Source organism: Scyliorhinus canicula, chromosome 1 (assembly GCF_902713615.1).
Source record: "Scyliorhinus canicula chromosome 1, sScyCan1.1, whole genome shotgun sequence".
NCBI lineage: Eukaryota > Metazoa > Chordata > Chondrichthyes > Carcharhiniformes > Scyliorhinidae > Scyliorhinus > Scyliorhinus canicula.
In genome coordinates, this window is record NC_052146.1 from 290,175,034 (window position 1) to 290,200,908 (window position 25,875).

Sequence of the window (25,875 nt, forward strand, 5' to 3'; positions counted from 1 at the left end):
ACTGCGCTTGATGTGGAGTGGTGCCCCCTCAAGCTATGAGCCTCTTGGCAACAGACGAGTGACTTGTTCCATGAATAATTAGTTCTGGAAACAGATGGGAAGTGCGCCTTGGCAGGCCGCACGGTGCGGGAAGAGAATTGAAATGGAAAGCCTAACTAGCAAATTGAATCTGCTATTTGACATTCTGATTATTTTAATTTTATTCTCTTAAGGAATTTCATTTATTTTAACTCGTCAGTACAAGATAAAAATGGAATTAAGACATTAATGAAGGCACGGTGAGCGAGACTTATGCTCTTGTGTCGAAACCTAGCCAGTGGAAGGGCTGGCCAGGGATACGGCGATAAAATTATAACTCTGACTCCCTCATCTCTGTACCACTCTCTGACTTTGTACTAATAAGAAGATACTTGCATTGACCTAGGCTCATCTTTGAATGGAGCAGACATTTTTCACCCATTACGACATCTGCCTTGACATGTTCACGCAGACAGTTGTCCCTTCAAAGTAATGAGCAAAATGACCTCTACAATAGAATTGTTTTCTTCTTTCAAAAAAAATGGTTCAAATTCCCCTTCAGGCTAAAGGATCTCACCCCCTCCCCCTCAAAAAAGAGCTCCTTGCAATCTGCTCAGTCATATCCGCAGCCAGTTTGAATGCCTGGGCCACGCAGCTGGTCAGGCGATTACTCCAAGGTTAATGGTTTATTTTGGGATTTTTTAAATAAGAATTCCCTGATAACTAATGGCGTGATGTGGCACGCAAAAAAAAAGCAAAGAGAAATCTTTCAGCGACTCAGGAAAAGTGATTAAATTTCAAATAGTTATATTTCACGTTCATTTTTTTTGCACCGGCTTTGCGCAGCATTAAAAAGAACCGATTCCTCTCGGCCGATTTTCTTCGTTCATCTCCCATCCTGGAAACGCAAATCATTCAATGGTTTGACCTCTGTTGTCTTAGCCGCCCATTGACCCACTGGTCTTGTGTTAGAGATGGTAACTGTGCTCCAGGAGGTCATGGTGAAGCGAGGTAGGACTCATCAGCTTACATCTGGAGCTTCAAATTTTACAAAGCACTTGGCGAACCAAATTATTTTATATTTTTGGTTGAGACCATATCAGTCGTGCAGAACACTATTATTGCAGGACATTGTCATGACTACGCAAAATCACAGGTGAACTGTTTCCTCTGAGGCATAGCCGAAGAGTTTCATAGCCCACCTCTCTCACAGGCACAACGAGGAGGGGCATTCAGGCATCTTATAGATCACACATAAAGAGTCCAGTTGGGAGTCCACTTGCATGCACTCTGACTAGATCCTCACTTCAGAAGCCCTCGGTAAAGGTACAGAAGAATGATTAGCTAGAGCCATCGAGTGACACAGCACATAACAAGGCCATTCAGCCCAACGATTCCATGCCATCTCTCTGTAGAGCAATCCATTCAGCCCCATTCTCCCGCTCTATCCCCGTAGCTTTACAGGTTTATATTCCATGTGCCCATCCAATTTCCTTTTGAAATAATTGATCATCTTTGCTTCTACCACTCTCATTGGCAATAGGTTCCAGGTCATTACCACTAAGAAATCTCTTTATCACATTGTTCCCTCCATCTCACACTGCTGTAAGTGACTGGTTACATACAAATGTTATTATGAAAAAGAAAATGAAAATCGCTTATTGTCACAAGTAGGCTTCAAATGAAGTTACTGTGATAAGCCCCTAGTCGCCACATTCCGGCGCCTGTTCGGGGAGGCTGTTACTATCCTCGGCCCGCTGCATCTCACTGGAGAATCCCCCCTGTTTTTAACAGGACTTGCTTCTATAATTTCAGTCACGCACAAGATCTGTGTGCTATAGTTCGTGGGGACTCTTTTTAAATAAACTCTGTAGACTGTTGGCTGTAATTCATTTTTTAAACCGAATCTGCAGTGTGCGTCGTACACTTGGTTTGCTGTGATCGCTCAACCATAGATGACTGTGCCTAGTGCTGCCTCGGCCTTAAGCTCTGAAATTCCCTTCTTAAACCGCTCTGCCTCTCTACCTTGTTCTCCTTCACGACTCTCCTTAACATTTACTGTTAAATGTTACTGGGCTGGTTTAGCTCACTGGGCTAAATCGCTGGCTTTTAAAGCAGGCCAGCAGCACGGTTTGATTCCCGTACCAGCCTCCCCGGACAGGCGCCGGAATGTGGCGACTAGGGGCTTTTCACAGTAACTTCATTGAAGCCTACTCGTGACAATAAGCGGTTTTCATTTTTCATGTTATCTGCCCTTTGATCACCCTGTGCAGCAGGGTGTCAAATTCTGCTTGATAAAAGTCTTGCAAAGTGCCTTGTGATGTCCTCCTACATTGAAGGCTCTATATATAAATGCTGTTCTGGCCGTAAAATAGACTCCTCTGTTGTGAACTGTAAAGAGAGCCCTGACTCCCAACCTATTGGATCACACAGCAGTGACAGTGATCGATTTGAAGATCCCAGGAGCGATCACGGGCCATTGCTGAATGGCTTGATCTCAGCTGGGGTGACACTAGAGATGCGCCATTTTACAACCATGGCACAAGGCGATGGAGAATAAAGCATTGCGCAGGTTTCCAGCCCATTAAAATTTACACTGCAGGAAAGCCAACTTACGCAGCTGTCGGTCAAGGGTGTACATCCACAATTTGGTGATCGGTTTGCTCGGGGTGGAGTTGAAATGAAGTAGGGGGGCTAAAACACGACAGTTTAAGACTTTTGTGTCGGCAAGCGTGATGTGATATATTTGGTTCAAAACGTAACAGTAATAACAATGCTCTGAATGGAAATAGATTTGATGATGTGGAAGGGAGGAGGGGTTTCAAGGTACAGATTCATGGCACAATAAAGGCAGTACCGCGGCTATAAAAAAGCAAATGGAATTGCACATTTGATCACAAGAGAAATGGAGTATAAAAGCCAAGAGTTAACGATGAGCCTGGATAAAACCTGAAGACCTCCGTTAAAATACTGGGTGAAAGTATTGGCTCCAGAGAACAGGCATTTATTTGAAAGGGTGCAAAACAGGTTGACTCGACTGCTGCCAGTTTTGAGGAAATACAAAAAGAAAGACTTGGGAAATTGTGTCTTTTTTTTATTAGAACAAAGCAGATTATTGTTAATCTTGGTCTATTTGGAGTGTTGGAAGGATGGGACAGAGCCCGTAGAATCTGATTGCTTCCTGTAGATGAGGGGCCATACATCCAAGGTTTAATGTGAGCAATTTAGAACAGAGAGTACAAGAAACTGTTTCACACAGAGATCTCAACATCTTTGGAGTTTAATTCAACGGTTTAATTGTTTGGAGGGGAGGGGGGGGAATTCTATCAGCATGCAAATTGGATTAGATAGACTGATGAAGGAAAAAGGAAAATAAAGGGGTTTGGGGTAAATGTGGTTAAATATTAAATCTCTTTCCATGTCTGCAGGGTTATGTATCTACGTGAAGTGGGAGAGGGAGCAGACTACCTCCACCTTCTAAATATGCATCCGGACAGTTTTGCATTTGGATTGGCCACCCCAACCTCCTCACCTGCCAACAGGTGGATTGGTCATGCTAAATTGCCCTTGGTGTCCAAAAAAAGGTTAGATGAGGTTACTGGGTTATGGCGATAGGGTGGAGGTGTGGGCTTCAGCAGGATGCTCTTTCCAAGGGCTGGTGCAGCCCCCCCCCCATGGTATCAGAGCTTCAGCTTTCAGGAAAATAACAGAAGGGGAGTGAGCAAATGATGTGTAGAATATCACGTCGTCATTGAGCCACTAATATAAATTGCTTTTGTTTAAAATCAGAAGTTGGGTTGCATTAAATTTGAATTTCTAAAATATCAACCATTGCATCCTGTATCACTTCATTACAATGAGCTGCTGGAAGCTGATACCAGCCAGCATTTTCCAAACCTCCTCAATGTCGTTCACCACCCCCGACCACGACCCACTTCCGGGTCCCAGTCAGAATTGTCAGCGCTTGTCACTTCACGAGCCAGCTCAATTGACAGACTCGGTGAAAGCAAGGTCATTCGCCTCATGGGCCAAGATGCCCGGGGGGACTGCCGGACTCTGTGCCCTTTTCTAACTCGGTTGTTTTGGCGAGGGGCAGGAGGATGTGGAATCATCACAGCACGGAGGGAGGGCATTGAGGCCATCATGCCTTTATTGCCACACAAGGTGCTATTCCCATAGTAAAGGATGACGGGGCGCTCCTCCCACAGGACAGGACAAGGTGCTCCAGGAGAGAGGGTCAATGTGGTATTTCTGTAGCAAAAGAATGACAAAGGGGTTCTTCCACAGGGATGCAAGGCAATGTGTTGACCCAGCGCACCTGTCGCCCCAAAAAAACAAATTGCTCCTTTATTCTATGTGACTCTTACTCTCCATAACAAACTCGCCGTGGTAGAGAGCAGGACAGGCAGAGGATTCGGGAACAGACATCCAGACCATCAACGTACTGAGATGCGGCATGAAGGAATGCATTTTGTTACCGTTAGTCTTTTTGAACAAGTCATGAAATTGATCTCACCAAGCTTGTCTGTTTGGGTTAGGGCATAGCTAAACAAACTTGACTTATAGCTCACAGGTCCAGATCTAGTTCTTTACTGACTTAGTTGATCTCAGTTGGAGGTGTGGCTCAACGAGAAAAGACGCTCTGCCAGAATTCTCTCTCTGGCAGGACATAGAGCAGTGACTCCCTCCAGGAAATACCAGTTTTGTCATCAGGCGAGGATTGAATAAACTTCAATTTCAGCCTGACTCATGATCGAATGGGCAGTTGAGGCTTGTGTGGGACCCGAGTTCGATTCCCGGCTTGGGGGTCACTGTCTGTGCGGAGTCTGCACGTTCTCCCCGTGTCTGCGTGGGTTTCCTCCGGGTGCTCCGATTTCCTCCCACAAGTCCCAAAAGTTGTGCTTGTTAGGTGAATTGGGCATTCTGAATCCTCCCTAAGTGTACCTGAACAGATGCCAAAATATGGCTACTAGGGGATTTTCAGAGTAACTTCATTGCAGTGATAATGTAAGCCTACTTGTGACAATAATAAAGATCTTATTATTTTAAGAGCACCCTGCATTCTACTACAGATAGACAGTGAAGGATAGAACTGGAACCCAATTTTCACACATTAGATTAGATTTTATTTACAGAGCCGCACAGTACAAACATGTACCTCCAAACCCAACAGCCAGACCTTCAAAGGCTTTGACAAAGAGTCATCCAGACTCAAAACGTTAGCTCCCTTCTCTCTCCACAGATGCTGTCAGACCTGCTAAGATTGTCCAGTATTTTCTGGGCCGGGATTCTCCCCTACCCGGCGGAGCGGGGGGTCCCGGCATGTTGGAGCGGAGTGAACCACTCCAGCGTCGGGCCGCCCCAAAGATGCGGAAGGTTCCCACTCCGCCGGCTGGCGTGAACGGCCTTTGGCGCCACGCCAGCCGAGGCCGAAAGGACTTCGCCGGCCGGCATAAATCCGCGCATGCGCCGGAGCATCAGCAGCTGCTGACATCATACCGGCGCATGCGCAGGGGAGGGGGGTCTCTTCCGCCTCCGCCATGGTGAAGACCATGGCAAAGGCGGAAGAAAAAGAGTGCCCCCACGGCACAGGCCTGCCCGCCGATCGGTGGGCCCCGATCGCGGGCCAGGCCACCGTGGGAGCACCCCCCAGGGTCAGATTGCCCCCCAGGACCCCGGCGCCCGCCCGCCCCGCCGATCAGGTAGGTGGTTTAATCCACGCCGGCGGGAGAGGCCTGTCAGCGGCGGGACTTCGTCCCATCGCGGGCCGGAGACCAGAGCAGCGCGATTCCCGCCCCCGCCGAATCTCGGCGGGCGGAGAATTCGGGACACGGCGGGGCGGGATTGACGCCGGCCCCGGGCGATTATCCGACCCAGCGGGGGATCGGAGAATCCCGCCCCCGTTTTTGTTTCACATTCCAGCATCCGCAGTAATTTGCTTTTAGCCAAAAGCTTCAGTCTGTTCTTATGTGTACTCTTCTGAGCAACCCATTAAAGCAAAACAAATTGAAGGACAAATTGAAAGGGCAGCTTCTTAAAGGGGTACTGCATTTTTAATAAAAAACTCAAAGCAAACTTGCAATATCAAATCAAAATGATTAAAGGTGTAAATAAAACTCCCCAGACCCCTATGGTGCCCACCGGGAATGGAATGTTCCCGTGTGTAGCAGCATAAGTGAAACCCGAGTTGATACCTATACCTGCACCACAATTAAACACTCAATTAGTGAACAGTTAGCAGCTTGGGTAGAACTTTTGGGGATGACCTTAGAAGATGGAAGAATGATGAAAAGGGGAGATCAAAAACTCAGAAAGAAGTTTCGGAGAGGAGAAAGGTTACCTCAAAACATCCGCTTATTTCCTAGCCAACAAACCTCAAGTAAAATAAAGAACACCAGAGGTGGGAAATGGTTGACTGACCTCGTGAAAACAGCAAACACATTCCCGGAACAAAGTGGTGAGCTAATCACAGCGACAACATAAATAAGTGTTTCAGGCAACAAAAACAAAAACATCAGCAGAATTTCAATTGGATTTCCCTTCCACTGGAACAGTTCAGCCTACACAGATAAGAAATTGTATATTAGAAATATATCACTACTTTAATTCAAACCCATGACTGGGACTTCCTATTGGAGGTGGGGTAAACTTGACAAATGTGAGCCTTCCGATATTGTCGGGCACAATTAATGTACCTATCATACTTCGCCTCACTGTGTTGCACAACTTTCCCCCCTACCCCTCCAAAAAAACCTGGCTGCTGAATGCTCTTACTCTAGTAGGAGATGTGAAGCCAGGCCGCGGCTGTTTATGTACTCAGTGTTTCCTGCTGCTGCGGATAATGCTGAAAGGTAGCAAAGGAAGGTTGGCAGCGTTTCCAGCTCTTCTTCCCTGTAGCCAAGATTACAGGCTTTAGAGTGGCTCTCTGCTGCGTGCCCGCTGCACCAGTCTGGCCAGTGCCCCAGAGATGGAATAATAACAATAATAATAGCACGTCCATTATGCACTATGTTACATCAAAAGTATAATCAATTGCATTCAATGCAGTGAACTAGAGCACAGCGATTATTTCTGTGTAGACACCAACAGCATTTACATAGAATTTACAGTGCAGAAGGAGGCCATTCGGCCCATCGAGCCTGCACCGGCTCTTGGAAAGAGCACCCGACCCAAGATCAACACCTCCACCCTATCCCCATAACCCAGTAACCCCACCCAACACTAAGGGCAATTTGGACAATAAGGGCAATTTAGCATGGCCTATTCACCTAATCTGCACATCTTTGGACTGTGGGAGGAAACCGGAGCACCCGGAGGAAACCCACGCACACACGGCAAGAACGTGCAGACTCCACACAGACAGTGACCCAAGCCGGGAATCGAACCTGGGACCCTGGAGCTGGGACCGTGCTGCCAAAGGCACGTGATCTATATTTTGAAGGCTATGGGTAGGGGCGGTGGGGGGGAGGGGGGAGAGAGAGAGATTATTGGACAGGGACAGGTGAAGAACTCTTCATTGAATGGTGCCATGGAGTCTTTGAAGTCCACCTGTGTCCCTTGAAGAAGCTGGAGCACAACTTTCACATCTGCAGCCCATAACTTTCAATCTCCAGGGGAGGTGAGAGGGAACCCGTGGTGAAAATCCCCACGCAAGGGCTGCGGAAGGAAATGCCCGGGAAGTTCAAACTTCCGATCGGCGAGATTGTAGGCTTGAGAGTGGCTGGGAAGCATCCCAAACTCTGATTTAAATCGGAGACGCTGGATGGTTCCTATTCTCTTAGCAGAGTAGTTAACGAGGGGGTGAAAGCAGAATTGGTAACAAGGGGATGAAAAGGTTACCCGGGGGTAGGCAGGGTTGTGGGGTTGAGATCAGACATGATCTAATTCAATGGTGGAGCAGGCTCGAGGGGCCAAGTGGCCTACTCCTCCTAATTTGTTTTTGTGTAGTTACCTCGGAACGGGCAGGAGAATTAAATCCACTTCTAACTCCTTGGTAATTGTACTAGTTACCCCCTCACCCCCATTCTCATCCCCCCCCGAATACCTACCTGACCCCTCCAATACCCTGTGACTACCCCCCACTACCCACCCATCCCCAACTGACTACCTCCAGCCCGCCAACTACCCCTCAACCCCCTCGACTACCATCCCGACCCCAGACCACCCCAACTATCCCATCTCCCTTTGACCACCCATCCCTGCAACTACCCGACCCATTCTACCCCCCCCCCCCCCTCTGATCCGTTCCACCCCTTGATCCTTCCTAGCCCACAACCCATCGTATCCACCCGCACCCTTCAACCACCCATCTCATTCACTTCTGTTAGACGTTTACCTCCTCCCTGCCTTCTCAACGTGGCTGGGACCTTTAAACCTGCCTGACTAATGGCACCATGTATGGTAAAAAAGGATGTGTCTTCCTTTCCCCCCCACCCCATTTCTGCTGCACTTTCACTGAAGGCCTCAGGCATCTGGTGCACTGTGCTTTTCCCAGCCAGCTCACGACGAGGCGAGGGAGGTGAGGCTGCATTGCAGTGAAGTGTGACAATCCGTCACATAGCTCCCGACATAGTTTTCTTTGTGAGCACTGCTCTTTCTTTCCCTGTGGTCGTTCTGAGAGCCTGTTCATTGCCTCCAGTGGTTACATTTCATAGTGAGCTGCAAAGAGGCACGAGAAGGTTCAGTATTCACTCCCGTCCAGAACAAGGTGGGTAGATTGACATACAAAAAAATAAACAGCATACACAGGGCTCTTTTGAAAAGTTGTTGGATTAAGATCTCCGCGTGTTCCAGACGCACGCCATCTCAGTTATTGGCAGTGAAGTCAGAGGTTACCATCCCACCCCGCCCCCCCCCCCCCCCCCCCCCCCCCCCCCCCCCCTGCTCCCCACCCCCCGGGAGCTATCAGTGAGCGTGTTCCAGTCAGAGGCGCTCTCTGGAGAAACTGCGTTGTTTGTTTTAGCGTGGTTTTCTTCAAGCATGAGGGCCCAGACAGAAGCCAGAGCGAGGCGGCACGTAGATCTGACTGCTCAAGTGCGGCCCCTCATTAGAGTCACACAATATTGACTCCTAGGAATCTGTGGACCAAGAAACAGGATGGTTCCGTCATCCAATTCACCCACTTTGATGGGTGGCAGGAGCCATCACCTTGGTGAGCTGTCACCTCGCTGATGTCCACCCTTTGAATTGCCCGTTGTTGAATATGCCACCAGTTCCCAAACAAGATCCAGGGATAACATTCTGACTGGCTTTGTAAATATTTTTGATTTCTTTTGTTTTTTTTACTGGAGGTGCTGTCAAACACAGTCTTGAACTGTCTATGCATTTCATATACCTGTAGAGACTTCGTCATTCAGGTCAGCATTTCAGCTCTTGATAATTGTAACAATAAATAAAGCCTTTCTGTTTGTCCCAAAATGATGAACAGTGACAGAAATTCCTATTTTTACAATTCCCTTCTCTGCGCCTGGATTAATTATTCATGGTGAGCATTAGAGTAAAATAGATTTTTGGGGGAAAATACAATGCTTTCACAATTCATTATGCTGTTAATTATATCAGTTGAAGGAAAGCTTTTCCTTTTAACCCAGTGCCCAAAGGGCATAAAACTTACTCATATAATGCTGCGTAACCTACCAGAGCAAGTCAGTAGCAACGTTAACCATGTAATATGATATCATGGGTAGTAGCAAACGTTCGTTATTTTACCAACGCAAACAAGTCTACCCTTTCAGTCCTTTAAAAAAAGGAGAACCAATCGCAAAGAGTCCAGTTGACTGATTAAGGATTTAATTTGTTTGTTGTTAGATAATGGCTGCCATTAATTATAAAGACATAGTTCAGTGTGCAACATGTCAGACTGGGAGATTGCTGCATTGGGACTACTTCAAGGAGTGTGGATCTCGACTTTGCACGAAAGCATAAAACAGGTGATCGCGAGGTGGCAGCACGCCTTACATGCCTCCCGATTTTTACCAGTATTCTCCTCAATAATGCTCACACACTGGGAAAGTCCGGCATTAACCAGGATGGGACTGAGATCCTTAATCTAGTCATCCTAGATTTTGATGTTGATGTCAGATACGCACCTGTGAAGGTGATGTTAACAAATGGTAAATTGACAAGTCTGATATCATTTTTTAAAAAATAAATTAAGAGTGCCCAATTAATTATTTCCAATTAAGGGACAATTTAGCATGGCCAATCCACCTCCCCTCCATATCTTTGGGTTGTGGGGGCCAAACCCACTCACACATGGGGAGAATGTGCAAACTCCACACGGACAGTGACCCAGAGCAGGTTCGAACCTAGGACATCGGCACCATGAGGCAGCAGTGCTAACTACTGCGCTACCGTGCTGACCTTAGGTCTGATATAATTGACCCAAAGATTAGTTCTGTTGAGTGCAATGGAGGTAAAAATGGGGACAGATGTAGGACGCAATTTAACGGACACGTCTTCCCCCGACTTGGTGTCAGGCCTCTTGCGGGATTCACAACACTCGCAACGTCTCCCGGGATTCAGCCGAACCTCGCAAGACTTTGCGATCTGGATCTCACCCTCGCTGGGCAGGATCAGCATATTTAAATGAGCCAGTAGGCGCCTGGGAGACCTCGCCATGGTGCTGTTTAACACTGGTCCACACAAACGTGGACCAGGCGTAACGACACCAGGGGGGCTCCCAGACATTGGAGACCCCTGGGTGGTCACGGAAGGATGGCACCCTCGCCCACCCTCTGACACCTGAGCACCTTGGCAGTGGCAGGCTGGCACCTTCGCACTGCCCCCTTGGTACTGCCAAGGTGCCTGTGTGGCACTGCTAGGCTGGCGGGGGTACTGTCAAGGTGGCAGTACCAGGGTGACACTGCCACAGGTCGGGATCTGAGGGGGGGAGGCATGTCCATGAAAGGGGAGTTGAACGGGGGGCATGAAGGGTGGGGGGGGGGTTGGGTGATTGGCGGGTATGAAGGGGCCTCATAAAGGTTGGGGAGGGTATTCAGTGGTTCTGAAAGGGGGTAACCGAAAGGGGTGTGGTAAGGTCTGAAAAAGTGGAGAGGGGGCCCCTCAGCAATCACATAGCAGGGTGTCCTCACGCGCGGGGGGAAGGGTGGGGGGGGGGGGAGCTTAATGCCCAGGCATCCGTGGGTGACACTGTCCATGGGTGGGGGAGGTGGGGGACCCTGGACCTCACTTGGAACTCAGGGCACCCTTTCAAAATAGCACCCCAGCCTCTGAGGTGCCGGTCCCACAGGTGGGTTCGGCACCCCACTGCTGAAAAATTGTCCAAATGTTGGCTCGACTGGGGGAAAGCTCCCCAAGGCCCCAGAAAATAACTACGGGCGCAATTCAAGCAAAACATTCTTAAGTGTAATTTTGGGCGGGTTTGGTGGGTTTCCCGCCAGCCTTTTGGGTGAGACCTACGCTTAGGGTGCGATTTAACAAAACCAACATCCTCGTCGTGGATGGGTCCAGCAGGGTCGTTCCAACAGCTTCCACGCTTTCAAATTCGACTCTTATTTTTTGAAACTCACTACTCAATGTGAGCCCCCAGAACCCACAAATTGACCTCCAGACCCTCCCCCCCCCCCCCAAGCTGTTAGTCCTCAAGCCCTCCATCACCCAACCTATAAGGCAGGGGCACCCCAGGCCTGATTTTCCTGGTGCAGGCAAAATGCCCGCTTAGCACTGCCAGGCTGGCACCCAGGTGGCACTGCCCCCCATTCCCCCACCCATGTGCAATGTCACACGTTGGCATTAACACCCCCCCCCCCCCCCCAAGGTGACGACACACCGCTATGGGTTCGCTGAGTGACCCCCCCCCCCCCCTTTTCAGGCCACCGCACCCCCCTATCTGGACCCCCAGTCTTCATCTCACAACCTTTAGGAGGCCCCTTCATACCCATCCTTCACCCCTCCCCCACCCTCAAAATCCCCCTCATCTCCCTTTTCATGGCCATGACCCCCCCTCAGGCTCTAGCCCTTGGCCGTGCCACCCGGGCAGTGCCCCTGCCAGCCTGACAGTGCCACCTGGACACCTGAGCCATTAAATATGTTTATCTGGATCTCAGCCAGCCAGGGAAGATCCAGATCGCGACGTTCTGTGAGATCTCGTAAGACCTCGTGAGGCGTTCTGAGCATCGTAATTCTCGTGAGAAACCACTCACGGAATTTAACAGCCTTGTCGCGTCAACGAGTCAGGCACGAAGACGCCGTCCGACTGCACCCTAAGTGTGGGTGAATGCCGGTGTGGCTCTCACCCAAACATCCGGCGGCAAACACCCCGCCGCCAAACGCGACCAAAATTAAACTTGGAAATTTTTTGATTGAATTCCCCCGCACGGCGAATTTCCACCTCGCTATCACCCATTCCACGCTTTCGCACAAAGTCAAGATCCACCTCTTGAGGTCCCAGTGCAGCAATCGGGGCTTGGACATTCAAGACAACTGAGACAGGCCACTCACCTTGCTTTGCTGTTCCAGGTGTCAGAGCTGCTGTTGGATTGACGCATTTGGCAGACCCATCCCGCAAACCCTGTATTAATTAATATTCACAATTGACTGCTTTATAGGAGCAATGCAACGGAGACCTGGGCATCCTCGGCTCTTGACTATTGCCCAGTTCAAAATACGGACACCATCCTTTTAAGTTTCCAGCCAGGGGAAAAAAGGAATTGTTAAGTTTCCAGCCAGGGGACAAAGGAATTGAGCTGACCAGGATGGTCTCGAGGGGAATTCACTGACAACAAATAGTTTAGTGAAGGGAGCAAGCAGAACATCAGTGAAGTGTTTGAAGGCATGCTGGGTTGAACCGTCTTTTTCTCTCGCAAGAGAATGTCGCTCACCAGTTTAGGTTGGCATGTCACTGAGCCTTTCATCCCTTAAATTGCTGCATTTAATTAGACATCCTTGTTTAAAATGTTGAGATAACTTCAAGCTACGAGGTATAATTAAAAAAAAAACTCAAAACAGACTAATCAATTCCTTTTTCTTTCTGACAGAAACCTTCGACTGAAACCAATTATTGCGCTCTGCTAGCTGGGTTCATTTTCCGATTGCCTGGTTTTTAAAGTAGAGAGTGATTGACAATATGCCAAAGGTTAATTGCCCCAAATTTACACACATAACCCGTGATCATTTCAAATGCGAGCGCTTTGATCAATACGAAAATGAGAAAAATGAAATGGAAAATTAGATCTTTGTCAGTGGTCCTATTAAACGCTAATTGAAACGAAGAGTCCACGGAATCTGTGGGGCTGAGTGAACCAGTCACCGTTTTTTCCCTCACGGTTGCTCGAAGAGGGATGCGCTTATCTTTCGTCTCCCAAAAAGCAGAAAAGATTAATTTTGATTGGCTACTAACAAGATAGACGGAGGGAGGATTTGTTTGGGGGGGGGGGGGGGAGTGCATTTGGGATGAGAGGGGTGCAGGGGGATGTAGTAGTGTTTTCCGTTCACACACCCCACTTTAACTTTCCCTCTTGTGAGGAAAGGCTGTGCCTGACACCTCCAAGAAGAGCTGCCATTGACCAAGGCCTGGGAGCAGCCAGCTGCCCTCAAACTACTGTACGACCCGGCGCTCCTGAAGGAGAGCTTCGCATGCCTTGGATTGTGCACCGGAAACTCGGGTGGTGCTGTGTGTTTTTTGCCTAACCATTTAAATAGGCCACACGCAATATGACAAAAGGCACTGCCCCAGGGCAGGACTTCTCCATCAACATGCCCCGACAGCTCTACAGATTCTTGACCCACAACAATGCGATTGACACTTAACAGATAGAGTGGGACAGGGTGGCACAGTGGTTTCACCCCCACAACCCAAAGATGTGCAGAGTAGGTGGATTGGCCATGCTAAATTGCCACTTCGTTGGAAAAAAAGATAATTGGGTACTCTAAAAAAAAAAATTTTTAAACAGATAGGGACGATAAATACCGGCCTTGCCAGAGACGCCACAGTTCTATGAATGAATATATACTGAGAAACCCTAGCAAGCAGTCAAGGTGGGTAGCACAGTGGTTAGCACTGTGGCTTCACAGTTCCAGGGTCCCAGGGTTGATTCCCGGCTGGGTCACTGTCTGTGCGAAGTCTGCACTTTCTACCCGTTTGTCCATGGGTTTCCTCCTATTAGTCCCGAAAGACATGCTGTTGGGTAATTTGGACATTCTGAATTCTCCCTCTGTGTACCCAAACAGTTACCAGTGTGTGGCGACTAGGGGCTTTTCACAGTAACTTAATTGCAATGTAAGCCTACTTGTGGCAATAAAGATTATTATTATTATATCATAAGATGTTCCTGCCGAAGTCCTCACCATGGCATTGTGGGACGAGACCCTTTGTGCTGTGGTCCTGCACCCCAGTGATCAGGAAAATGCCACGATTGATTCCCTGCCACTGCTGAATCAGCTGAATGTCAAGATACTGCAGTGTGCCTCAGTTCCCCTGGAGTAAAGAGAACGGGTCGGGATTCCCGTTCCTGGACACTGCACATACATGCGAATGCTGTGTCCTGGATCAGATTCAGCTGCAAAAGCCAAATAGCCACCTGAAGGACAAATATCCCCAGTGAAACCATATCCCAGAGAAGGTGTCTGCAAGAGTGAAGGAGAAGATAATAGCAAGAAGGAGAGTTCAAAATAAAAATTTCAACACTGTCTGATTTTCCCCAAGGGTGACAGAAGAGGCAGTGCTCAGTTACCAACAAGGCATTGGGGAAATAGGAATAAAACAAGACTAGAATTTGAAAGTCAAATTCCATTCATATCCCGTGGAGGATTTATCATTGTGGCAACTTAATCACCAGAGCTTGACACTTCATCTACAAAAGGAGCATTTATGAAATGTGTGTCAGAATCCAATCTAATTCAGTTGTAGGAGCTGTCGGGTGGTACAATTGGTTTTGCGAACGTATCAGAAACGTGTCCCACTGGCCACATTGTTGGGTGAACAGAGGAAAAGCAGCAGCACCATCTCAGCAGTGGTTTTCAGTGTGGACGTGACGGTAACAGGGTTAAGGACATGATTATAGACAGTGCCGGCCAATTTGTGTCGGTGTCCAGAGTCCTGAGTGGCTCAGTGGAGCCACATTGAAGTTTTGAGTTGCAGATTGGTCCCTTGGATTTTTGTGCATAGGAAAGATTGTGATCCATACAACAGGTCTTAATGGACTGTGAATGATGAGAATAATGGCTCAGATTTTGTAGACAGAGCTGGGATGGAATGCCCTTAACAGTAACCCCCAGTAAAGCGGGGGTTGGGGCGGAGGGGGGGGGGGGCAGCATGTCTTGCATTGTGGGGGGTGAGGGTAGCCCTCCGATGGACTTGGGGGCAACTCCCTTGAAGAATTATCCCCTTGGACAATCACAAACTCCACCACGTCAGTCACACGCTTGTCAAGACCTGCACCAATTCTCGCCCTTGTGATTCCCGGCCCAGAGGACTGGAGAATATGGAGCCCAGCCATTAATAGGATGCAAATGTGTCTTAATGATCCATTTACATCCTCCCACCGGCGCAGGGCACGAATCAAGATCCCGGCCGGGGTGGGGAGGGGGCACATCAGAAACTCGTTTATTTCCCTGAGATTGGATTCTCCACCGCATCAGGAACTCCGCTGCACGCGGCAGCAGCGAATCCAGCACCCCCGTGTTTCTCTTTGTCGTCAGGTTTGCAGTGTTGGCCGTTACCGTCACTGAGCTTAGGCATTGATGTCCGTTATCTTCTACCTCTGTACCAACGTTCTCAACAAGACTCTCGATGTTCCAATTCAGAGGGCCAGGCAGTGAGGGATAGAACTACGGTAAAGACTTTGTGCATGTAGTAATCCAGGCGACTGAAGGTTAAACCAAATTTATTTTAACTCCAAGGTAATGCCACACCCGAGACCTACAACACAAGTGTGCCAGCCAGGGACTAACAAAGCCTCCCAGTCCGGGTGTGGGACGGCATGTGAAGAGGCTCGATAGCGAGTCCCAACTGGATGGGCCTCAGCCCGTTACCATGGGAACATATACTCAACAAGCCCCACAGGGAGATCAATGAGCGATTCCTCATGATCCTCGTCAGGGTTATCACAGTACACTTACAGAGTTTTATACACAGAAACGCACATTATAAATCATGCCCCTCGAATCCAGATTTCAGCCTGCTCTTGTATATGAGCACAAGCGAGTCCCAATCAACCCCCCCTTGGTACAATTAAACGTCCAAGCCTCTCTTTCCCACTGCACCTTTCTGAAAAACCTCGTAACAGTTTTTGACACAGATTTGGCCACTTTTCTCCCAATGTGGCTCAGAAATCCCAACCAGGTTTTTTTTTTTCTCTCAGTATAGGTTTTTGGGGATGTTTTGCCTTGTTCTAGGATATTGGATCAATGCGAGTTGCTGCGGTTTTATCACTGTTGAAACGTAAAGGTCTGTGTTCATACAGGAGGTTCAGTGAAAACCTAAACACACCTCAGGCTTGATTAGCATGTGTCAGAATCAGTAAAGTAAAACAGTTGCTCAGAATTAAGTCTTAACTCGCTTGAGAAGTGTTTTGTTTATGCCACGGTTAATAATCATTGCAGGAAGTGGCTGTTGAGTTACTAAGCCCCACATTTGGAGAGATGCAGCTGTTATTTATATTCTTTCTCTTCCAGTCCCCTTCCCTTTTGCTTGCAGTTCTCTTTGCTGTCAAGGATGCTGTCTTCTGCTGGAATACAGCCCCTGGGTACTTGTGGGCTTCAAATGCCTCATGCAGCTGCTGCTGTATTCAGCTATGGGAGTAGGAATTACAGGCAAACCCGGTCCTGCCTTCACCGAGTGGCCCCACGTGCATGCTTCATCAGGGGCAGGAACTACTCTCTCTTTCTCTCGCTCTCTCTCTGATGTACAGAGAGATCTGGGAGTTCAGGTCCATTGTACTCTGAAGGTGGCAACGCAGGTTGATAGAGTGGTCAAGAAGGCATACAGCATGCCTGCCCTCATTGGACGGGGCATTGAGTACAAGGGTTGGCAGGTCACGTTACAGTTGTATAGGACCTTGGCTAGGCCACAGGTCTGCTCTGCTATTCATTGTGATCACGGCTGATCATCAATTCAATAGCCTAATCCCGCCTCCCCCCATATCCTTTGATCTCCTTCACCCCAAGAGTTATATCTAAATTCTTCTTGAAAACATACAATGTTTAGACCTCAACTACTTACTGTGGTAACGAACTCCACAGGCGCACCACTCTCTCGGTGAAGAAACTTCACCTCACCTCAGTCCTAAGTGGTCTATCCCGCATCCTCAGACTGTGATCCTTTGCTCTGGACACCCCGACCATCAGGAACATCCTTCCTGCATCTACCCTTTCTGGTCCTGTTAGAATTTTATATATTTCTATGAGATCCTCCCTCATTCTTCTGAACTCCAGTGAATACAATGCTAACTGACTCAATCAGTCGTCATCCGTCAGTCCTACCATCAGTCTGATAAACCTTCGCTGCACTCCCTCTAGAACAAGAACATCCTCCCTCAGATAAGTAGGCGAAAACTGTACACAATACTCCAGATGTGGCCTCACCAAGGCCCTGTACAATTGCAGCAAGACATCCCTGCTCCTGTACTCGAATCCTCTCGCTACGAAAGCCAACATACCATTTGCCTTCTTTGCCGCCTGCTGCACTTGCATGCTTACCTCCAGTGAGTGGTGCACAAGGACACCTAGGTCTTGTTGCACATTCCCCCCTCAATCTAGAACTATTCAGATAATAATCTGCCTTCCTGTTTTTGCTACCAAAGTGGAGAACCTCACATTTATCCTCATGTATATATTAATATAAGAACTCCTGCAGATGTTGTCTATTATCATTGAGTTTTTTGGTAAACATTGCATTATCTGAACACTTGAGTGTGGTCAGCTTTTTAAAAAGATCAAGCTTCCACAAATTTCGGTGAGTAAAGAATTCCGTTTGGGAGAATGTCAGATAACACAAAATTCACTGTATATTGTTATATCCCACACGGGACCTACAGGGTGGGAATGCTAGTATTCCCTGTGCTCCTTGAGAGGTATCTCAAATAACCTCTCTATATAAGGTCGACCAGTAGGGTACCCACTCGGGAGAGGAACCCAGTAGGGATCTACCATGTAGTGTATACAGTATAGTGTAAGGGGCTGGTTTAGCACAGTGGGCTAAACAGCTGGCTTGTAATGCAGAACAATGCCAGCAGCGCGGGTTCAATCCCCGTACCGGCCTCCCCAAATAGGCGCCGGAATGTGGCGATTACGGGCTTTTAATAGTACCCTAATTGAAGCCCACTTGTGACAATAAACAATTATTATTATTACATTATTCGCGTAAATAAAACTTTGTTCTTATTTTATTCGGTGTGGACTCCCCGTGTCCTTATTAAATATATCCTCACTTTTTATTTTTCAGAAGAGAAGCCAGACTGCTCCAAGGCCAGGTGTGAGGTCCAGTTCTCTCCCCGTTGCCCGGAAGACTCCATCCTGATCGAAGGCTACGCCCCTCCCGGCGAATGTTGCCCCCTCCCGAGTCGCTGCGTGTGCAATCCAGCTGGTTGTTTGCGGAAAGTCTGCCAGCCCGGATACCAGAGTATTCTAGTTTCCAAAGCATCGGGAAAGCCGGGGGAATGCTGTGACCTGTACGAATGCAAGAAAGGTTTGGGAAAAGAATTACTTATTTCAATTCAACTAACTTGGGAAGGATACAAGTAAAAAGCTGGCTGTGTTACACAATTGATACTTTCCTTATTGCATAGTTTTGTGGGAAGGAAACAGTCTTTCTCTGGATATTAATAATGTTTAACCAGAGAATGTATAAAAAATCTTACAGATGCACCTACTTGCTATGTCAATTTGTCTATTGTAAATTCATATTCTGTCCACATTTACAGTGAAGACTACCTGTGTAATCTTGTTAACCTGTAAATATACCCTAGAAGTAAAGCAGCTCAACTTTGTTGGAACCGTACCAGCCTCCCCGGACAGGCGCCGGAATGTGGCGACTAGGGGCTTTTCACAGTAACTTCATTTGAAGCCTACTCGTGACAATAAGCGATTTTCATTTCATTTCATTTCAGTTTCTTGGCTTCCCAAATTGCCATACTTCCATCAAGGAGTTATATGACAACATGGATTTGATGTACAACTTTAAGATGCAGACTTGGTTACATAGAATCACTACAGTGCAGAAGTAGGCCATTTGGCCCATCAAGTCTGCACCGACACTCTGAAAGAGCACCATATCTATCCCCATAATCCAGTAACCCCACCTAACGTTTTGGACACTTAAGGGGCAATTTAGCATGGCCAATGCAACTAACCGGCACATCTTTTGACTGGGAGGAAACCAGAGCACCCGGAGGAAACCCACGCAGATACGGGGAGAATGTACAAACTCTACACAGTAACTCAAGGGTGGAATTGAACACGGGTCCCTGGCCCTGTGAGACAGCAGTGCTAACCACTGTGCCTCCCTCTTCAAACAAATGCCTATTGCCCTGTTTTCATTCCTTGCCAGCCAGCTTCGAGTAATGTTGTCAGCAGGACAGTATCAGAATGACTTCAGTTGAAATGAAAATCGAGAGAGGTGTAACTGGCAGCCAATCCACTATTGCCCTCTTTCCGCTGGGCCTACGATTAGGCCCACCTACTGTGTGTGCAAGCATCTTGCCTCCTACATCTATAACATTTCAGATTGCTTGAAGTGGCAGCATGGTAGCACAATGGTTAGCACAACTGCTTCACAGCTCCAGGGTCCCAGGCTCGATTCCCGGCTTGGGTCACTGTCTGTGCGGAGTCTGCACGTTCTCCCCGTGTGTGCATGGGTTTCCTCCGGGTGCTCTGGTTTCCTCCCACAGTCCAAAGATGTGCAGCTTAGGTGGATTGGCCATGCTAAATTGCCCTTAGTGTCCAAAATTGCCTTTCGTGTTGGGTGGGGTTACTGGGTTATGGGGATAGGGTGGAGATGTGGGCTTGGGTAGGGTACTCCTTCCAAGAGCTGGTGCAGACTCGATGGGCCGAATGGCCTCCTTCTGCACTGTGACTTCTATGATTCTATGAAGTATAAAAAAGGGGAGAAAGTATTTTAATGCTTTGATTTTTTTTTTCTCTCCCATGGAGCCAACAATGTGCAAGCACGCGCCAATCTACAAAATCCCCTCTCAGTGGCAATTAACTTCTGAATGATTGCAGGTGCCTTTCCTTTCAGAAGTTAGGCTTCCTACCCTTAAGCGATAGTGTTAATGTCACTGGGCGAATACTGCAGCGGCTTAGCCTAATGCTCTGTGGATATTGAGTTCAAATCCTGCCGTGGCCGATTCAATTAATAAATCTGGAATATTAAAGCTAGTCTCAGTAACGGTTATAGATTAGAGATGACAAAAAACAACTACTTTACTGATGTCCCTGAGGGAAGGAAATCTGCCATCCTTGCCTGGTCTGGCCTACGTGTGACTCCAGGTCCCGCAGCAGTGCGGTGATTCTTTTTAAAAATAAATTTAGAGTACCCAATTCATTTTGTTTTTCCAATTAAGGGGCAATTTAGCGTGGCCAATCCACCTACCCTGCACATCTTTCGGTTGCACGCAAACACGGGGAGAATGAGCAAGCTCCGCACGGACAGTGACCCAGAGCCGGGATCGCACCTGGGACCTCGGCGCCATGAGGCAGCAGTGCTAACCACTGCGCCACCGTGCTGCTTGTGCGGTTGACTCTTAACTGCCCTCTGGCATGGCCTAGCAAGCTAAGCCCTCAGTTCAAGGGCAATTAGGGATGGGTCACAAATGCTGGTCCAGCCAGCGACGCCCACATCCCATGAAAGAGTTTTGGGAAAAACATGGGAATTAACCATTCAGTCCCTTAAGCTTAATCAGATCGTAGCTGAGCTGTATCCCAACTGCATTTACCTGTCTTTGCTGTGCCGTTGTCGAACAAAAAAGAAACATTAGTCTCAGTTCCATTGACACCCAGCCACAAAAGCTTTTGGGGAGAGAGTTCCAGGCTTTCATAACCCATTTTGTGAAGCAGTATCGCATGGCATCGTCCCTGAATGACCTCTTTTTCTCTCTGTCTACCCTAACAAATAATTATACTCTCTTGGCAAATTAGTTCCTTATCAGAATTCCAGCCGTGGTGGCGAACAGCAAGCAAAGATTGCGGAGGAGGGTGAAGGAGGGGGGAAATGAGCCAGGGGAGACAGAGGCAGGCAGAGAAAATGGGAGAGAAAATGTTTGAAAGCGAGGAATGCCTTTTTGATTCCTTTCTGTCCTCTGGGATCCCGGTGTCAGCCACGGGGCTACGGGCAGGTACCCAGCAGGGTCCTAGCTTCAGTCCCCTCAAGCGAAGGAATGTTTAAGGGACTTGTCCCAACCAGGCAGACTCAAGAGCTGCATTAATGGTAGCCTGGGAGTATCTCATCACTATTATCTTTTGATCTTCAGATTATTGAATAACGAAGATTTCTGTGACATTTGAAATTGTAACTGGCCATTCCTGTGTGCATCGTAATTATGTAATCACTCCCAGGTTCCTCCATTCTTTCTTTCTGTCAAACTCTCATTTCATTTGGTCTCATTTTCGGTACTTAAGCTCCCATTTTCTCTCCCTGCCCCTTTATCTCTCTCGCCCTCCCCCTCTCTCACACTCTCCCTCTTTCACGCTCTCCCTCTCTTGCTCATTCTCTCTGCCTCACCCATCCCCCCTCTCTCTCGCTCTCTCCTCCGCCTCCCCTCTCTCGTTCTTCCTCTTTCTCCCTCTCTCTTTCTCTTTCTTCCCCCTCTCGCTCCCTTTCTTCCCTCCCCTCTCTCTCCCCCTCCTTCATACCCCTTCCCACCACCCTCAGGCATTCTCTCTTTGCATTTTGTCACCGTGATTAGGCCCTGATTAAAAATAGCACTAATTTACCATGAGAACATGAGTATTTTTAGGATCAGTTGGTCCGAAAAAGCCTGACAACCCTTTTAAGTTCTGATTGAATCCAGCCTCCTGTCCAGCGAGATAACAACCTGACGCTGTGAAAGTCAGGAGTACTGTTTCCTTCATCAACTTGTTTCAGCTGTCGTCAGCGATAATGGGAGAACAGGGAAGCTCAATCCTCAGTACCTGCAGGTAGCAATTTTTTGTTAACAATTCTTCAAATGCCAGCCAATTCTGGAATTCTCCACCTGATAAAACGTGAAATAAGTAATCTGCATGGAGATAGGTTTCCCTCATTCGTCAATCCTGTGCAAATGTGGGCGGCTGGCCTCTCCCAAAATTTCGCAGATGCTGCAAATCTGAAATAAAATCAGGAAATGCTCAGCAGGTCAGGAAGCACCCGTGGAGAGAGAAAGAGGGTTAGCGGTCCAGGCCAGTGACCTTTTACCAGAACTGGGGACATGTAGTTGGTTGCAAAGAGAAACAAGAGAACAAGGAGTCAAAACCGAAGAGGCGCAGAGAAACAATATGGGGGCAGAATTTACATCTAAAGTTGTTGAGCTCTGTGTTGGGTCCAGAATGTTGTACGGTGCCTAACTGAGAGACGGGGCACTCTTCCTCCTTGAGCGCTATTGAAACGCTGCAGGAAGCTCATGGCAGAGGCCGTTTCAGGGGACATTTAATAGTCAACCACATTGCTGTGGATCTGGAGTCACATGTAGGGCAGACCAGGTAAGGATGGCAGATTTCCTTCCCTACCTAAGGCAGGGGTTAGTGAACCAGCTGGGTTTTATCGATAGTTTAATGGTCATTCTTAGACTTTTAATTCCAGATTTCTTTTATTGAATTCAATCTTCACTATGCTGTGGTGGGATTTGAACTGGATCTCAAGAGCATTAACCCTGGTCCAATGACAGTACCACTATACCAGCGCCTCGCTTTACGTATTTGTGATTTGCGGACTAAACCTAAGCCCTTACTAACAACTAATCCATCGCCCCAAAGGCATTGAAGTAGTCGTTCTCTGCTATCGCATCACATTACCCAGTGAACTTGCCATTCTCTGCCACAATAATAATAATCGCTTATTGTCACAAGTGGGCTTCAAATGAAGTTACTGTGAAAAGCCCCTAGTCGCCACATTCCGGCGCCTGTTCGGGGAGGCTGGTACGGGAATTGAACCCGCGCTGCTGGCCTTGTTTTGCATAACAAGCCAGCTGTTTAGCCCACTGTGCTAAACGAGTGCATGGCAGTGTTGCTGATGGTTTATCCATCACTGTCGAGGATAAAAGCTTATGCTTCATCTCCAATTTAACACAGGCTCTGGGTTGTGATATGACAGTAAATCTGATTCTCATGGGGAATGTTATCCCACATAACAGGATATTGGATGTCAGACTGACCCGAGGGCTGATCTTTCCTTAATATCCTTTGAGCTTAACTGGATGCCACTTGCTTTGTCCTGCCTTCATGAATCATCTGCAATTTTTGCCCTTCACAAGCTCCCAAGCATTAGTCGTGCCGTCACATATTCTTTAGACTGGTCCCCCGGCAATCATTGTATCATTTGAACTGACGACCATGAGAACGTGAATAGGATTTTACCCAGAGGGTTTTCTGGGTTTCATTGCGTGGGCCTCGCTACTCTTCTTCACCGAGGTGCTGCCTCGAGGAGATATCACCCAAAGTCATTGACTCAGCTTTCACATGTACACTGACGACTCACAGCTCTGCCCCTCCATCAGCTCCACGGCCTCCGTGTTGTCAGACTGCTTGCGTGCCATCCAGTCCTGGACGAGCCCTAATTTCCTGGTGAAGCAGTGGTTAGGCCGAGCCCTTCCTCAGCATCTGATTTCATTCTGCTCCCTGGTTACTGCCTTGGGCTGAACCTGACTGTTTGCAAACCCTGTGCCCTTTTTTCACCCCAAACTGAGCTTCCAATGTCCATCACAAAAACCGCCTCCTTTGACACCAGTGCCCATTCTCCACCCTGCCTCGGCCAATCTGCTGCTGCAACCCTCACCCATGCCTTTGTTAACTCTAGGCGATTCCAATTCTTTCCTGGGCAGACTTCCAACCTTGGGGCTGGTTTAGCACACTGGGCTAAATCGCTGGCTTTTAAAGCAGACCAAGGCAGGCCAGCAGCACAGTTCAATTCCCGTACCAGCCTCCCCGAACAGGCGCCGGAATGTGGCGACTAGGGGCTTTTCACAGTAACTTCACTGAAGCCTACTTGTGACAATAAGCGATTTTCATTTCATTTCACAAAGTTCAATTCATCCTAAACTCTGCTCTGTTTTACCTATACCAGCTCTTCCTCGGGCAATGGCCCTGTGCCACTTTGCCACCTAGCCGCTCCCCCCCCCCCCCCCCCCCCCCATGCCTCAAATTTAAAACTTTCACCCTTGTGTTTAAAACCATTCATGGCCTCACCCTGTGACTTTATCTGAAATATCTTCTCCAGTCCTCTACAACTCTAGCTCCCTGTGCATTATTGATTCTTTCAGCAGCCATATCTCCGGACACCTGGGCCGGGATTCTCCCTTCTGGGGACTAAGTCCCCTCGCCGGCAGGAAAACTGGCGGCAATCACTCTGGTGTCAACAGCCCCTGAAAATAAGGAATTCTCTGAACTTTCAGGGGCTAGGTGGATGCCGGAGGGGTTGGCGCTGCTTCGGCCGGCGCCGAAGGGATGGTGCGAGTTCGCGCATGTGCAGAACGGCCAGCGTGATGTCACGCATGCGCAGACCAGCCGGCGTATTTCCACGCCTGCATGGGGCATTCTCTTCTCCGCGCCGCTCCCGGGCAATATTGTGGAGCCCTACAGGGGCCCGGCGCGGAAGAAAGAAGTACCGCCACGGAACAAGCCCGCCCGCAGATCAGTGGGCCCCGATCGCTGGCCAGGCCACCGTGGGGACCCCCCCCCCCCCCGGGATCGGATCTCTCCCCCCCCCCCCCCCCCCCCCCCCCCCCCCCCCCCCCGGAAGACCGCCCCCGCATACTCAGCTGTCAGGTCCCGCCGTGCGTGAGATGAGTAATTCACGGCGGCAGGACTGGCCAAAACTGGACGGCCGCTCGGCCCATCGGGGCCTGGAGAATCGCTGGAGGGGGCCGCTGTCAACGGCCCCTGACCGGTGGGGCGGGATTCGCGCCTCCCCCCGGGGGATTCTCCGACCCGGCGGGGGGGGGGGGGGTCGGAGAATCCCGGCCCTGGATCCTGCTACACAGTATTCTCTTCCTCATCTTTCCCTCCATGCCCTCTTAAATGCTTGGGTTAAAAATCGTATCTTGCAATGTTAGTCATAAAACCATTAGCGTGCTCATGTGAAATCCACAGGTTGGAGGCCTTTAAAAAACAGACAGGAATTTTAAGTGAAACCATGAACACATTTGTTAGTAATATCCCATCACACGATTTCAACCCTTTTTGTATTCACAGAGCATTAGCCTGTTAAACCTAAAGTAACTGACAGACAGCTTCCCTTCTACACACGCACACATTCACTCACACGCACACATTCATTCACACGCACTCTCACTCACTCACACGCACTCACTCACGTACGCTTGCCCTCACTCTCACACTCACTCACACGTGCTCACTCACACACTCACTCACACTAACGTACCTACTCACTCACACGCACTCACTCACTCACTCTTACTCAAACGCACTCAGTCACTCACACTCACGGACTCACACTAACTTACCCACTCACACTCATCCACTCACACGCATCCACTCACTCATGGACTCACTCGCACGCACACAGACTCACTTACAAAGTCTCATGCGCTCATTCACATGAACTCACTCACACGTACTCATACTCATGAACTCACACTCATGCGCTCATTCACAAATGCAATCATTCACACTCACCAATCACACACTTATATACACTCACTCACCTCATACTCAGACTCAGACAGATTCACTCAGAGGCACTCGCAC

At 48.6% G+C, this 25,875-nt stretch overlaps 1 protein-coding gene across 2 annotated transcripts in view; it reads left to right on the forward strand.

Annotated features, from left to right (window-relative positions):
• Positions 1-25,875, forward strand: part of crim1 (cysteine rich transmembrane BMP regulator 1 (chordin-like)) — a 229,807-nt gene that overhangs the window by 93,669 nt on the left and 110,263 nt on the right. For both annotated transcript variants that reach the window (XM_038815001.1, XM_038815002.1), the window contains exon 3: positions 18,422-18,664. In XM_038815001.1, the coding sequence (XP_038670929.1) occupies positions 18,422-18,664 (243 nt within the window). The remainder of the gene's footprint in view (positions 1-18,421; positions 18,665-25,875) is intronic.